This window comes from Takifugu rubripes, chromosome 19 (genome assembly GCF_901000725.2).
Source record: "Takifugu rubripes chromosome 19, fTakRub1.2, whole genome shotgun sequence".
Lineage (NCBI taxonomy): Eukaryota > Metazoa > Chordata > Actinopteri > Tetraodontiformes > Tetraodontidae > Takifugu > Takifugu rubripes.
The window spans coordinates 1,487,121-1,503,513 of NC_042303.1; the positions used below are offsets into that span (position 1 = coordinate 1,487,121).

The window sequence follows — 16,393 nt, forward strand, 5'->3', positions numbered from 1 at the left end:
TCAGCTCCCTCCATGAGAGCGGAAGCACCAGACTGATGTCTTGGTTCTCCAAACCTTCTGCCCAGTCCAGACTGAACTTCTGCACTGAGAAGGTTTTTCCAACGCCGGCGACACCGTTGGTCAGAACCACTCTGATGTGTCTCTGTTGCTCAGATAAGACTTTGAAGATGTCCTGGCACTTGATTGGAGTGTCCTGGATGTTCTTCTGGGAGGTTCTCTCAAGCTGTCTCACCTCATGTTGTGTGTCCACCTCCTCACTTTGTCCCTCAGTGATGTAGAGCTCAGTGTAGATCTTGTTCAGCAGGGTTCCACTTCCTGCTTCATGAGTTCCTTCAGTCACATGTTTATATCTTCTCTTCAGACTCATCTTATGACCTTCTATCACCTCCTGCAGATCACTTCCTGAACATAAGTAAACCAATGATTTCCATCTATAATAAATCATCAACACAACTACAAATTCATGACATCACAAATTAAATCTCATATTGAACAGTTTTACTTTGTTTGGGCTTCATTTCAGCATCTCCAGATCTGCTTCCAGATTGTGAACAAGAGGACTCTCCTGGTGGAGCTGACTGGTCCCAGTTTGATAGGATGTGCTCCCCCCTCTCACTATGAAACACATCTCTATTAGTCCTTTGATTTATAGGATGAAAGAACCTGATCAAGACTCAATATTGTTCCAGCATTTATGTCTGAATTCATCTTTCAGTTTAAACCTGATTCTTGTTTCTAATCAACAATATTCTCATTAAGTCTGTAACTATATGACTGTCTGAGGTTTAAGTGTTAAACATCTCCAATAATAAACTCACAACCTGCTGCTGTTAATGTGACTAACAGCTGCCACACAAACACATCATCACGCTTTAGTTTTCTTACATTTCCTCTGAACTTCTGAAGGTTATTGGTACACCTTTGGACCGGTCACTCTTCAGGGACACCCAGCTGGGCACTGTGGACTCTGCTCTGTCCTCGTCCATCCTGAGGAAACATCAGAAATAGTGATGAGACTGTGATGAAGGTAAATAATCTGTAGAGGTTGTAGTTAAATAATCCCAATTCACTGCATTTTTATCAAACAGGAACATTTCTAATCCATTCTGGATAACAACTGAATCAATAAATCAATGATGTATCTGTATCATTTTCATGTTTTCAGAGTTTAAGCTGCTTTTTTTAACTGTTCCCTGCAGTAAGAAAAGAACTGGCACCTTTTCCAGCCCCTCATCCTGCAGCACTGAATGTGCTCTAAAGTTCTTTCCAGAGCAAACGTCTCTGCACTTGCAGCAACATGTTGTAGTCATGGATCCGTGAGGAGAACCGGATACAGGAAACGCCCCCACTTTGATCCCAAAACCCAACTGGTGGCCAACGGTGGTCCTGCAACGACGGGGACGCTGGTCCATCGGGCCGACAACACTGGTTTTCCACAGGCCAACATGGTGAAAGGACTGTCTTCAACTCAGCCACTAAATTAAACAGCTGTAACCTGGACTGTTGAACAACTATAATAACTTCATGAGCTTTTCACCTGTCACAAAATGTCGCTCTTCCTGCTTCGTCTGAAGAGAATAGTTTCACTTTTAAAACCTAATCAACAGCTTCATGGCGTATTTATTACTACCATTAAAGCATTCCGGGAGGGTTTAAAGTTCTTTTAGAATCAGTAGCAAAGAGCAGAAAAATAAACTAAACTTCACTTAGAAAGACTATTCAACTATAACTAAAGCCAGACTATAAGAATGTTAAATAAGACCTATTCATTTATAATGTATAACGATGTTTTGTGCTAAAACTAAATATGAAATCTCATAGATTAAAATCTTGATTTTTATCTCCAAACACAACTGTCAATTCTTTTCAATAATGCTCTTCGTTTCCACTCACCTTGTCGGTCTTCAGTCTTCCTGCTTAGTCTGAAAGGAATACATTTAAAAACTGGTTTGTTGGGTTCCCAGTTTCTGGGACCGTTGTTGCGGGTGTCTACCTGCAGGGGGCGTGGAGGAGCCGCTCATCAGCCACAGCTGGCCCCGCAGACACACGCACCTGCGGTCTCTCTTCAATCTCCCGTTAGATTTAAGGACAGAACTCCCGTCTGCCAGCGGCGGAGGGTTTTCATCACCAAACCCTGACTTCTGTGTCTTGACTACTTTTGAGAGTTTTCCTAGCGGACTTGTTTTGGACTCTCTCGAGGTCTCTCCGCCTCTCTGTGAACGCGGACCGAACTGTTCTTGTTCACTTTAAAATAAAGACGCTTTCCGGACACCATTCTCCACCATTATTCAACCTGGTTAATTAAATAAGATTTATGATGCTTGACAGATTTGAAAGACTTGTAAAAGCAGCATATTTCTGCAGCCCTGGAGTCCAGGAGGAGCAGCAGAGGTCAGAATGTGTCGGAGCGCGTTTAACTATTGTCTGCAGTTCCACGCGTGTCCACCGGGTGGCGGTAAAGCACCACATGATATTTCTCCTTTTTGGAACTTCTTCAGCTGCGTTGAGCTTTAAATCTTCACCTGTCGCTCCCTTTAAGCTCTAAACTTTGCGATTCTGTGTGTAGTTTGTTGGTTTGAATATTTATGATGGATTCTGATGACTGAAACTGTCAATGGCCAATAGAAAGTTCATCCATTTTTCTATTGTGTCACACATTTTCATTATTTGTCATTTTTGGGTCTAAACTGGACCAGTTCTGTGAGCTGTTTTGCTTTTTCTGTGGACCAGATGTTCCAGGCAGGTTCCATCATCGGACACAGACGGAGACAGGTCACGTGACAACAGTCAGCCTTTAGTTCTTTATTACAGGAGGATCTGGTTTATATACAGACACGTATCTGCAAAATACTAAAAAGTCTATGAACCCAAAGTACTAAAAAGTCTACGTCCACGCACACGCGTGTATTAAGTGTTTATACACACGTGTGCGCGTACGCGCACACTGTATATTCATCTTATCACTCCCGTCAGAGAAGCACGGACCACAGTTCTTTTGACACAGATGATTTATTGGCACGACATCACCGTAAACGCCATCACCACCGTCGAACTGTTTAGCAACACACAATTAAACAGGTTTCACATATACAACACGTACAAACGCAACATAAGAAAAACAGATTACCTCGCTGGCTGCACCCGAGGGAATGAGTCCACCATGAGCAAAGAAAAACGTCTTAAAAAGAATGTCTTCTGCAACTTCCTCTTCTTGCAGTATTACCTCAAATAAAAGTTCGTGGAGTGGAGTACCACATTAAAGGTCCGTCACTAAACAAAGAACAGAAACCACTTCCGCCTGTATGATGTGTTAAATAAAGGAATTAAATATTCATAAAAATAAACAATGTTAAATAAAATATTCTACAGACATAAAATGACAACATAAATGATATTTATGGCAGTTAAACTCCCACCAAATCACAGTTATTGTGATTTCAATACACACTTTACACCTTTGCTACAACCTTACGTTTTAACGTAACATTTAACGTAACAAGTGAAGTATGACACTTATTCTGCTTCAACCAATACAACAATCTTTTGCGCAGGCCGATCAAGATACACTGACTTAGTAGTACGCTTCCCTTGTTTGTCTAAGGTTGAGTCACTGACGAACAGTTTCACTTTTCTAACCTTTCCATCTGCACTGGGATACACTTCTGTCACTCTTGCCAGTTTCCACTGATTTCTTGGAGAACTGTCCTCACAAATGATAACTATGTCATCAACCTTTGTATCTCTCTTATCTGTTTGCCAGATTTGTCTCTGCTGAAGATTAAGGAGATATTCTTTCCTCCACCTAACCCAAAACTCATTTGACAGAAACTGCACCTGTCGCCACCTCTTACGCATATACAGATCCTGCTTCACAAATTGACCAGGAGGGGGATACACTATGCTAGACTTCATCATGAGAATGTGGTTGGGAGTCAAAGGTTCGACACTTGTGGGCTCATTTAAGTGTTCAATTGTTAGAGGTCTGCTGTTTATAACAGCCATCACCTCATACAGAAATGTGCGAAGTGAAGCAGTGTCAAGTCTTTTAGCAGATTCATCCAGGATTGCAGTGAGAACACTTCTGATTGTCTTTATTTGTCTTTCCCATACACCTCCCATATGGCTTGATGATGGGGTGTTCATTAGGAACTCTCATCCATATCCCTTCATTTGTTCATGGTTCAGATCTTTCATTGCAGTCATGAACTCTCTTTTCGCACCTACAAAGTTTGTGCCTTGATCACATCTCAGCTGTCTCACATTCCCACGGATTGCAATGAATGTGCGCAGCGCATTGATGAAAGCATCTGTGGTAAGATCATCCAACATTTCTATATGTACGGCTCTTGAACATATACATGTAAAAAGGAGACCATATTTCTTGAGTTCTTTTCTTGCTTCCTTCATGTAGAATGGTCCAAAGCAATCTAGGCCACAATATGTAAATTGGGGAGTACTTTCCATCCTGTCTTCTGGCAAATCTGCCATCTTTGGATCTTGTGTGTTTCTTCTGTACTTTCTGCACATCATACATTTGTGGATGTGTGAGGCAACTGCACTACTGCAGCCTATGATCCATATTCCACTCGATCTTAGTTCATTTACAGTTATGCCTCTTCCTTGATGATGCACCTTTTGGTGGTAATGCTTGATGAGTAAAGAAGATACATGGCTTGTCTTAGGCAAAATGACAGGATGCTTGACATGTGGGTGAAGACTAGACCTTGTCAAACGTCCTCCTACCCTGAGCACACCATGCTCATCCAAGAATGGACTTAGCTTGTGTAACTTGTTTGTTTTATCCTTAGGTCTTACTTCCTTGCATTGCTTTATACCTTTGATCTCAGAGTTGAATGCTTCCTCTTGGACCAGTTTAATAATGAAAAGCTCCGCTTCCTGTCTTTCTTCAATGTTTGTGGTTTCATTAGTCTTAGCTTTGAGACCCTTTCTTTGCTGTACATATCTTTTAAGACAGGCGATGGCTTTCACAGCTCTTCTCCAGTCAGAAAACTTTGATAAACAATCAAGCAAAGTCTTCTCTTCCTTTGCGTTTGTGTTTAGAACCTGAACTTTCCGTAGCTCTGGATCATCATCTTGGATTTCTCCCACCTTGATATTTCCTGCAGGTAGGTCCTGTTTCCATAGAAATTCTGGGCCAGTGAGCCAATTTGAACTGACAAGCTGATGTGCCATCAGGCCCCTTGAAGCGTGATCTGCCGGGTTATCTTCAGATTTCACATACTGCCATTGCTCAGCATCAGTGATGGACTTAATTCTCTGGATTCTGTTTGCGACAAACACTTGAAACCTTTTGGCATCATTGTTTATATATCCAAGAACGACCTTGGAGTCTGTCCAAAAATATTCTTGAAGACCATCTATATCAAGCTCATTTCTGAGCATGACACTCATCTTTGCTGCTACCACCGCTGCAGACAACTCAAGGCGCGGTATAGTAGTTACTTTGGTGGGAGCAACACGCGCTTTCGCCATCACTAGCAAGCAATGAACCTCTCCCTCAGCACTAACTGCTCTGAGATAACTACACTCACCATAACCTGTGACGCTGGCGTCGGAAAAGTGATGGAGTTCGTACTTCTCAACATCTGTGAACCTTTCTGGAATGTAACATCTCCTAATTTTTACACTAGATAAATTCTGAAGATCTTGTAGCCATAACTCCCACTGTGATCTGAGCTCTTCAGGGAGTGGCTCATCCCAGTCAACTTTGTCTCGACACATTTGTTGTAAAAGCAGTTTTCCACGGAGGATGAATGGTGCAACAAACCCTAATGGGTCATAGATGGAAGCTACAGTGGATAACACTCCTCTTCTGGTCAGTGGGCGTTCCTTGACAGTAACTCTGAACTGAAAATCATCAGAGAAGACGCACCACTGCACGCCGACTGCACGTTCCATCAGTGGCTCTCCCAAAGCCATATCCAGGTTTTTCACGCTTTCTGCACACTCTTCCTTGGGTATCGACTTTAACACTTTGTCACTGTTGGAGATGAACTTGTGTAGCCTCAACTTGCCTACACTGCAAAGCTTCCTAGCTTCTTCGACAAGCTGGATAGCCTCTGAGTCAGACATCACACTAACAAGCCCATCATCCACATAAAAATTCTGCTGAACAAATTTCACAGTGTCTTGACTAACCTGGTCTTGACCTTCAAGAGCTATGTGTTTCAGACCAAAATTGGCACACCCAGGTGAAGAGGCTGCCCCAAAGAGAGGAACTCTCATCCGAAAAACTGATGGTGGAGACTCAAGATCACCATTCTCCCACCATAAGAACCTCAAGTAGTCTTGGTCCTCAGGTCTCACATGGAACTGATGAAACAATCGTTCCACATCGCAAATAACAGCAACAGGGCCCTTACGGAATCTGCAAAGGACACCCACCAGGCTGTTTGTTAGATCTGGTCCAGTAAGGTGATCGTTCAATGATGTGTCCTGGAACCTCGCTGAGCAATCGAAGACTACACGAATTTTCCCAGGCTTTTGAGGGTGGTATACCCCATGGTGGGGAATATACCAGGCTGGATGATTGTTGAGTTCTTCTTCTGGGACCTTTTCTGCATCACCACATGTGATGATGTCTTGCATGAAGTTAATGTAATCCATGCAGTATTGTTTGTCTCTCTTGAGCTTTCGTTCTAGACACTTCAAACGATGAACAGCACATGGCATGTTATTGGGTAAGTCTGGCTTGTCTTGTTTAAAGGGTAAGGGCATTTCATAATGACCATCCGGTTTATGTTTGATTCCATCTTTCAGCTTGTTCAAGAACTGGAGATCTTCCTGAGAGAAGACTGCTTCTTCTCCCACTCGCTCACTGAAGTCTGATTCCAGCACTTTGATTACATCATCTGGAGTAACCACTTCTTTGATGCGCGTGTTACAAACATAGTGAACTTCACTCTTGAGCTTGACTGTTGGTTTGTGTTCTGGTATTACCTGCCTTACAATGATGCGGTGACTTACACCAATTGCATCAATCTCATTTTCTTTTTGTTCACCATAACTCACTATGCTCCAACCTAAATCAGTTCTCTGAGCAAATGGTTGGTTCTCTTCCCCAGTTACAACTTGCCGGCTTTCGCAAATCTCGCATTCCATCAGTGGAGCAATGTGCTCTGCAAGATGCATCAGGTGAGGCCATGCCTTGGCAGTCTCTGGTGTTGGAATGTGTGAGCGATTAGCAGGAATGAATTCACGAGTGTAAGTTGTTGGCACTGTGATTTTCTTAGAGGAGAATAGCCCTCTTATTTGTAGGTCTTTCAGTCTTTTACAGGTGACTACTGTTTTCTTTGATGTCATAGTAGAGAGTTTCAGTTTAACTTGCTCTGAATTCACATCTAGAACAACTGCCACATCCTCAAGAATGAATGACGAGTCACTTTGTGAATCAAGCAGTGCATAGACGAGAACTTCCTTGCTTGAATCACTTGAGGTTGATACATAAACAGGTATAATTGTTGAAGTCTGAGTATTATTACTGTCTTGTACAACTCTGTTAGATGTGATTTCTTTGGTTACACTTTGTGCTTCAGAATTTTCTTTCTTTGATTCTTGTTTTAAGTGATCTTCATGAAGACATGTCGGGTGACGTTTTGAGCAGATGTCACACACCATTCGCTTACTGCAGCTCTTGGATTGATGGCCATGACTTAAGCATCCAAAACACAATTTCTCGACTTGAATAAACTTTACTCTGTCAGATACAGGCCTTTCAATGAATCTTCTGCACTTATATAAGCTGTGTCCTGTTTTCTGACAAAACACACATGTGACTATGCTCTTCTCACTAGTGTTAGTTGTGAGGATCTTTGCACCAACAGTTCTATTCTTGAAAACAACTGTGGTTTGGTTCTTAACTTTTAGTCTCTCAGATTCACTCTGCTGTAAAGCATGGTAAGAGGTTATAGGGTTACATGCGATGCTAGCTTCCATGCTTAGGAAAGTCACAAAATAATCAAAGCTTGGGAACCTTCTGTGTTCCAGCTGATACTGAGTAGCTTTCCGATTCCATCTGGTACTTAGCCAGTCAGGTAGCTTGGCAGTAAGTTTCTGATTCTCAATTCCATCATTAAGAACATTTAAACTCTCATTATGGGTCATGGCAGATTTACAGCTACGTAAAAAATCCACAAACTTTCTCAGTTCAGCACTCTCCTTTGGGCCTATTTTTGACCAAGCATGTAGTTTGTCTCGGAGGGCTTTAGCAATTACAAAGGGCTCACCATATCGTTCATTAAGCAAGTCCCATGCTGCGTGATACGAGTCTTCTGAATCAGTCAAAAAATATCCTTCTAAAGCCTCTTTAGCAGCTCCTCCTACATATTTCTGAAGGAAGAAGATTTTTTCTGCTGCGGGAATATTTTTCCTCTCAATCAGTGTATGGAAGGATGACTTCCAGTGGTTAAACTTGAGTGGATCACCGCTAAAGATGATAGGCTCTGGGATAGGTAGCCTATTTGCTGATATGGCCTCAGCCAGAACTTTGACAAGCTCTCCTGAATTATCTTGAACAACATGTCTTGGAGCTGAATCACTTTGTGTGTGTTGATACACAGGATTCATCTGATTGGTTGCTTGCATATCTGTAGATAGTTCTGTGTTGTGTAGCATCTCACCTTCATCATAAACTTGAAGCTTTGCTCTGGCTGAGTTCAGTCTTTTCAGCTCCTCCAAACGCCCAAGTTCTCTTTTTAAGTCTTTGACTGACCTTTTTCTTGCTGCACTTTCTTCTTCTTGTTGCTTTAAAAGTGCAGCTTCTTTTCTCTCTCTTTCTATTTTGCGTTCAGTTTCTTCCTTTTCTGCTTGTAGACGGCGAGATACTGCAGCTGCTTCTTGGTCTGCAGCTATCAGCTCGTCCTCGGCCTCAAGTCTTTGCAGTTTCTCTTGGTGACCCTCTTGTTCAGCCATAATCTTCAGTACAGCTTGTGTGGCTGCATATTCTGCTGCAGCTTCTTGTCTTTTGGCTGAGGATACATTAGAGACAACAGAATTAGCTTTAGAATACTTAGAGGCTGAATGTGAGCCGCTTGATACAGACGACGCAAATACAGAACCAGCATCAGGCCAAACAATCTTCTCTGCTGTTCCTTGCATTTGAAATTGGGCATTCTGAACCACAATCCCTGTGACAGATACACACTTATCCATCTTGCGGCGCATTTCATGTTCTGGGCCGTCAATCCTCCGATATTCATCATAAACAATATTCAGCTCTGACAACTCCCTTTGAACAGTGCTGATATGTTCTTCTAGAATGTTGCTAGGGTCCTCTTTTATTACAGACCTTTTAGCAACCTTGCTGAGAGCTTTCCAGCGGTCATAAATGCTGTCAAAGCGTAGAAGTAGCCCTTTAGTCTTTTCCTTGTGAAATTCTTTTCCTTTTTCTGTTAATGTGCGGTCTCTTTCACTTCTACGAGGCTCTTCAAACTGGACTACTTGTGCATCATCAGGCTCATCTATCTGCTCTGGTTCTGCCATTTGAAGGCTACTTCAGAGTGAAAGTTTTTACTTTTGACAAATTAATTACTTAGAAATTAACTATATGTCATTAGCTTGTCTGACATAAGCAGTTTAGCCCTAAACATGTTCTTGAGGCACTCAGGTCAATAAACTTAAAGATAATTTTGCTTCTAATTAACCCTTAAAGCAAGCATTAAAGGACTAAACTTAAATGCTCATGAATTATTTCAAACCTTTCAAAATGTACAGATTACCCCTTTAACGAATGAGGTGCTCAAATAAGACATCAAACGTAAACGACATTAATTGCTCATTAAACTTATGACTACTGTCACTAAACTTCACAGTCCCTTGTGGTTTTCCAGACTTGTGTCCCTTTTCAGAGCATTTTAACTTGTGTGTCTGAGTTGTGGACGTTCATGGAGAACCGTTGAACATGTGTCTTCTTGTTAAACATCGGCTTATCTGCTTTTCCTTCTTGACGAGCCGTCTGCGCCTCCTTGCTGGGCCCGAGCAGGTCCGTCGAAGCAGACTCGAGTTCGACTATCACTCCCGTCAGAGAAGCACGACCACAGTTCTTTTGACACAGATGATTTATTGGAACGACATCACCGTAAACGCCATCACCACCGTCGAACTGTTTAGCACAACACACAATTAAACAGGTTTCACATATACAACACGTACAAACGCAACATAAGAAAAACAGATTACCTCGCCGGCTGCACCCCTGAGGGAATGAGTCCACCATGAGCAAAGAAAAACGTCTTAAAAAGAATGTCTTCTGCAACTTCCTCTTCTTGCAGTATTACCTCAAATAAAAGTTCGTGAAAGGAGTACCACATTAAAGGTCCGTCACTAAACAAAGAACAGAAACCACTTCCGCCTGTATGATGTGTTAAATAAAGGAATTAAATATTCATAAAAATAAACAATGTTAAATAAAATATTCTACAGACATAAAATGACAACATAAATGATATTTATGGCAGTTAAAGTTACTCCTAGATTCCTCACAGAGAGACTAGATGCTAATGAGATACCATCTAGAGTGATCATGTGATCTAATCCAGGGGTCACTGTCACGTTCCAGTCTAGGGTATGGAATTGTGAACCAGGGAAAAGTGAAGGTGGCACGAGGAATAACGCCAGTACAATAAGTGAAATATAGATTTAATGGCAAAAGGTGGGGAGTAATACAAAAATAAGTGAGCACTTAAAGTATATAGGTCTATTCAATGGTTAAAGGCACGTTGCATGGCAAACATTCCAAAACGTAGACGAAAGTGGCTTCTCCACAGAAGCGGGCGAACTGCAACCGACGGGCTGCGTGTCACAAAACGAAGTGGGAACTGGTAGCGCTGACGTGGCGAGTCACGGAACAGGACGAAAACGGAGCAAGAAGGATTCGTTGGGTGGCACCCCAGGGTTTTTAAAAGGACGCCAATCACGAACGAGCCAATCACAGACCATGGCGCAGCACCTATTGAAACAGAGAAACACAAAACACGGGGGCGGGACAAAACAGAACCAAATGCGCAAAGGTGCGCAGAGCGCACAGTAAAAGCAAACTAAACCACATAACTGGGATCGTAACACACACACCACCAAAAATCAACATATAATGTTGATCAACAAGTGCTCTCTAATCAGTATCTCTTAGTGTGACAAAGCATCAGCTAGAACATTTTCTTTTCCTTTCTTATACCTTATCTCCAGGTTGAATCCTTGTAGATATAAGGACCAACGCATGAGACGCTGATTTGAATTTTTCATCCTGGATAAGAACAGCAAAGGGTTATGGTCAGTGAAAACAACGACAGGCTTAGATGTGGAACCCACATACACCTCAAAATGTTGGAGTGCAAACAGTAAAGCTAAAGCCTCCTTCTCAATTGTGCTGTAGTTAAGCTGGTGCTTCAAAAACTTCTTCGAAAAATAACAAACGGGGTGATCAGTCCCACTAGTATCTTCCTGCAGAAGGACAGCACCTGCACCAGTGCCGCTGGCATCAACCTCTAATTTGAAAGGCACATCAAAATTTGGAGACGCCAGTACGGGTGCACTACAAAGCAGCGCTTTAGCGTTCTGGAAAGCAGAGTCGCAATCGACTGACCAAACGAACGAGCAAGATTTCTTAAGCAGATTCGTTAGCGGTAGTATTACATCGGAAAAGTTGCGGCAGAAGCTACGATAATAGCCAATCATTCCTAGGAATCTACGAAGCTCTCGTCTACCAGACGGAATGGGGAAGTCCACGATAGCGGATACTTTAGCTTCCACTGGGCGCACTTGGCCTTGGCCAACCTGTTTCCCCAAATAGGTTACGGTTGCTTTGGCAAATTCACATTTAGCTAGGTTGAGGGTCAGAGACGCATCTCTCAAGCGCGTGAATACCAAGCGAATGTTATCAATATGCTCAGACCAGGAGGATGAGTAAATGACCACATCATCCAAGTACGACTCGCAGTTTGGGACACCAGCGAGAACTTTATTCATAAGCCGTTGGAAGCTTGACGGGGCATTTTTAAGACCAAACGCCATAACCTTGTATTGTGCAAAGTTGTCAGGTGTAACGAAGGCAGAAATTTCGGAGGCTCTGGGCGTTAATCCCACTTGCCAGTAGCCCCTGAGAAGATCTAATTTCGTAACGAAGTGAGCGGAGCCAACACGATCAACACAATCCTCCATACGAGGTAAGGGGAAAGAGTCGGTTTTCGTTACAGCGTTTACTTTTCTGTAGTCTGTACAGAATCTAAACGTGCCATCTGGTTTGGGAACCAGGAGACACGGCGAACTCCACGCGCTAGCACTGGGCTCAGCCAGTCCATGATTGAGGAGATAGGCTACCTCCGATTGCATAATTGCTCTTTTAGTCGGATTGACACGATATGGGTGCTGTTTTATTGGTGCCTGGTCACCTACATCAATGTCGTGGCGAAGTACATTGGTTAATGTCGGAACGTCGGAAAACAAACCTGGAAACTCATTAATCAAGGCACATATATCATTAGATTGTTCCTCCCTTAAGTGCGACAAATTATTTCTCAGTTCCCGAAGCATTTCTGAATTTGTAAGCCTAGCAGAGGAGACTGGGACATCACGCAGGTTTAGGTCATCCTCCCAAAAATAGTCAGTCAACTTACTTTCAGTTGCCATATTTTTAGTAGCAGCAACGCGGCATTTAGCGAGAGAAGGGTCGCTTTCTTGCTCCCTTCTAATCAGCGCTTTGTCAACGGGCAGCGACAGGTCGAGGTGCGCGTTTTCAGCACCATCAAGCGTGGACAGCAACGGAGCGTCTGCTGCCTGTGACCGCGGGCTGGAGGGGGACTGGAATGGATTGTCGGAAATCAAACAACTGCCGGACAAATCAATCACATCCCTAAACTTACGAGCCTGAGCTCTTGTCACCACGCACGCGGGGAACACATTTTTAAACTCAGGGTCCTCGTCAGTATTTTGTAACGGAGTAGAGAGCACCTCAGGTATCGGAATCACTTTTCCGCCAGCCAAATCGTTCCCCAACAAGAATTCAACCCCTTTCACAGGAAGCTGTGCCCGAACAGCAACCTTCACAGGACCGCTCACTAAATCGGTGTCCAGGTAAATCTTGTGCAAGGGAACTTGTGTTATCCCCAACTCGATCCCTGTAAGTAAAACATCGGAGCCACAATGTGTTCGATCAGAAAACGGAAGGGCAGACTCGAGAATACAGCTAATTGCGGCCCCAGTGTCCCGAAGAATAGAGACGGACTTCCCATCTCCACCGCTAGCAGTTAAGGAGACTTTTCCCTTCAAGATAAACGGATCATACACGGGGTCAATATCATGACTTAACTCATCAGCGCTGGCAGTCCGCACAAATCCAACACTCTTAGGCTGGCGTTTAGGAGACTGATTTTTTCTTTGCAGCACAGGACAAACAGCGATTAAATGACCCGACTCATGACAGTAAAAGCATTCTCTTTTCTCACTGGTGGGAGACGAGGGTCTGTTCGGCTTAGAATTTCGCCAGCTGCGTTTAGGACTAGAAAACTGAAATGGTGCCCGACGAGTGAAGACTGTTTTATGCGTGAGCGTGAATTCGTCAGCACAAACAGCGGCCTGTGCCAACGTGGTAACTTTCTGGTCATGAATATAAGTCGCGACCGACTCTGGCACACAATTTTTAAACTCCTCCAGCAGAACAACTTCTCGAAGTTGAGCCATTGACTGTACTCGTAAAGAAGTGAGCCACCTATCGAAGGCATTTTCTTTCTCTCTCGCAAACTCCATATAAGTCAACTTGTCATTTTTCTTAAGACCTCGAAATCTTTGTCTGTAGGCTTCTGGTACAAGTTCGTATGCGTTTAATATAGCAGTTTTAACAATACTATAGTCTGCACTCTGGTCAACAGTAAGAGCTGAATAAACAGCTTGTGCCTTTCCCGTTAACACGCATTGCAATAGCAGGGTCCAAACGCCGACTGGCCATTTTAAAGTTAAAGCGACGCGTTCAAAGTGGGCGAAATACTTCTCAACCTCGCGCTCGCTAAATGGTGGAACCATGCGAATATTTCGGCTCACGTCGAAAGGTGGAGCAGGTGAATCAGATGACGGGAGGTTATGTGGTGCGTCTTGAGGCAACTCTGGTAACGCAGAGGCAACGAAAGGGACACGCTGTCGTTCCTGCCACGCCGTAGACAGAGGAGGAGAGCTTGGAGGACGAAATGGAGAGACATTAATGGCAGAGTATTTAGCCGAATATTCCAACTCAAGTTTTCTCAAATTAAATTCTCGCTCCTCACGCTCGCGTTGGAACTCCATCTTTTTCCGATTCTCTCTTTCTTGTTGTTCCAATTTCCTTAATTCGATTTCTTTATCCACCTCTAATTGCCGTAAACGAACCTCCTTTTCGAGTTCTCTTTCTCGAAGAGCCATAGCCTCACGGTCTGCTCTAAGTTGTGCTGTATGGAGCTGCAATTTGCGACCTTCCAAATTATACTCCTGCATTTTAAACGAAAGCTCTGCAGTTGGCGATTGGGGCAAATTTGACGGGGAGCCGGCACTTTCAGCTTTAGCAATAATATTTTTATCGATCAAGCCCTTTTCTACTTTCTCCAACAATACTGCCTTAAGCTTTTTATCGTCACTAGTAATAGTTACAGAATAATGTTCCGCAATACTAATTAGCTGCTCTTTAGTGCACCGTAACAAACTATCCTTCGTAGGATTCTTACAAAAATCTTCAACAGACGCCATCCTGTAACACCAAAAAACTTCGGTTAATGGAGAATTCAAGCAGAAATGTACAATGTAGATCAGAAAGAAGCCAAAAACCATGCAAAATCTGGTGCGTAAAACGCGTGCGGCGTGCCAAATGCCTCCAAAATTAGCATTAACAAAATCAAACAAAATCCGAGAGACTGCACTGCAACCACCCCAAGACGCAGGGTGTCAGAGAGTCTGGTCCTGACTGCCTAACCAGGAAACTAACTCACCTATCTAACTCTTCAGAGCGTACCAATGGAAGGCGCCTTTAAACGCTTAACGTCATAAGAGAGGACTTTATCTTAAGTCCACTCTTTGACTAGCGTACCTCCCCCTGGAGTTACTCCCAAAAAGGCAAATTAAAACATACAAAAAAAAAATAGTGCCCCGAAGGAAGGGTTGAAAACAACCCAGCTGGGAACACGCTGACTCACCAGACCTCTGGATTGCAGACGCACACCTACGGAAAAATCAAAGAAATCAAAATCACAAAAGACTAAGGGCGCTAAACAAAATTACAAAAAGCTATGGGATCAAATATCCCGGACGAGCCCCCATTTGTCACGTTCCAGTCTAGGGTATGGAATTGTGAACCAGGGAAAAGTGAAGGTGGCACGAGGAATAACGCCAGTACAATAAGTGAAATATAGATTTAATGGCAAAAGGTGGGGAGTAATACAAAAATAAGTGAGCACTTAAAGTATATAGGTCTATTCAATGGTTAAAGGCACGTTGCATGGCAAACATTCCAAAACGTAGACGAAAGTGGCTTCTCCACAGAAGCGGGCGAACTGCAACCGACGGGCTGCGTGTCACAAAAACGAAGTGGGAACTGGTAGCGCTGACGTGGCGAGTCACGGAACAGGACGAAAACGGAGCAAGAAGGATTCGTTGGGTGGCACCCCAGGGTTTTTAAAAGGACGCCAATCACGAACGAGCCAATCACAGACCATGGCGCAGCACCTATTGAAACAGAGAAACACAAAACACGGGGGCGGGACAAAACAGAACCAAATGCGCAAAGGTGCGCAGAGCGCACAGTAAAAGCAAACTAAACCACATAACTGGGATCGTAACAGTCACCAACACGTTGCCCGCGGGCACCCGGTCGCCCGTAAGAACCACATGAGTCGCCCGCCGGCCTGTTCTAAAAATAGCTCAAATAGCACCACTGACCAATGAGCTGCAACTAATTTATTTTGTATGCTATTCTTGTTTAAATCACACTTACACATAAACTGGAAATAACAATATATATATTTTTAAAAAATAAAAAATAGTTCAAAGGTCAGTAAGATGCGCATGACCAAAACGTAGCGTCTTCGCAGATTGCTACGACCAAACAACCTAGCGGGCGCAGCCAAAACGAGGAGACGACTGACCCAAAAAGATGGCAGAAAAAAGAAAGAAGACACATCATTTTCACCACGAATGGGAGGTCGAGGGTTTTTTTTACCACTGTGAAAGGAGCGTGTGTTTGTCTTATTTGCGGGGCGACTGTGGCGACGGTGAAGCGGCACAATGTGGAGAGACATTTCACGACGTGTCACAAGCTACCATGCTAGCTATCCACAGGGCAGGTGTTGAGAATTGTCTTTATCTTGTTATGTGTTTCACCATATGTTTCTGTCTTCTCTTAGAAGTTAGGCAAGGTAGACTC

General features: G+C 43.3%; 2 protein-coding genes across 9 annotated transcripts in view; one reads left to right on the plus strand and one right to left on the minus strand.

The window, feature by feature from the left end:
* Positions 1–16,393, plus strand: part of LOC105418562 (WW domain-binding protein 11-like) — a 1,118,483-nt gene that overhangs the window by 891,347 nt on the left and 210,743 nt on the right. The window lies entirely within an intron of this gene.
* On the minus strand, positions 4,793–10,058 carry LOC115246875 (uncharacterized). The gene is made up of 2 exons (XM_029826769.1): positions 6,919–10,058; positions 4,793–5,513 (listed from the first exon to the last, which is right to left on the minus strand). Exons 1-2 carry the CDS (start codon positions 9,499–9,501, stop codon positions 5,496–5,498), a joined length of 2,601 nt encoding a protein of 866 aa, XP_029682629.1. The 5' UTR covers positions 9,502–10,058; the 3' UTR covers positions 4,793–5,495.

Excerpts from the sequence above, each read along its gene's own strand:
- LOC115246875 (XM_029826769.1), bottom strand. The coding sequence starts at position 9,501 with ATGGCAGAACCAGAGCAGATAGATGAGCCTGATGATGCACAAGTAGTC.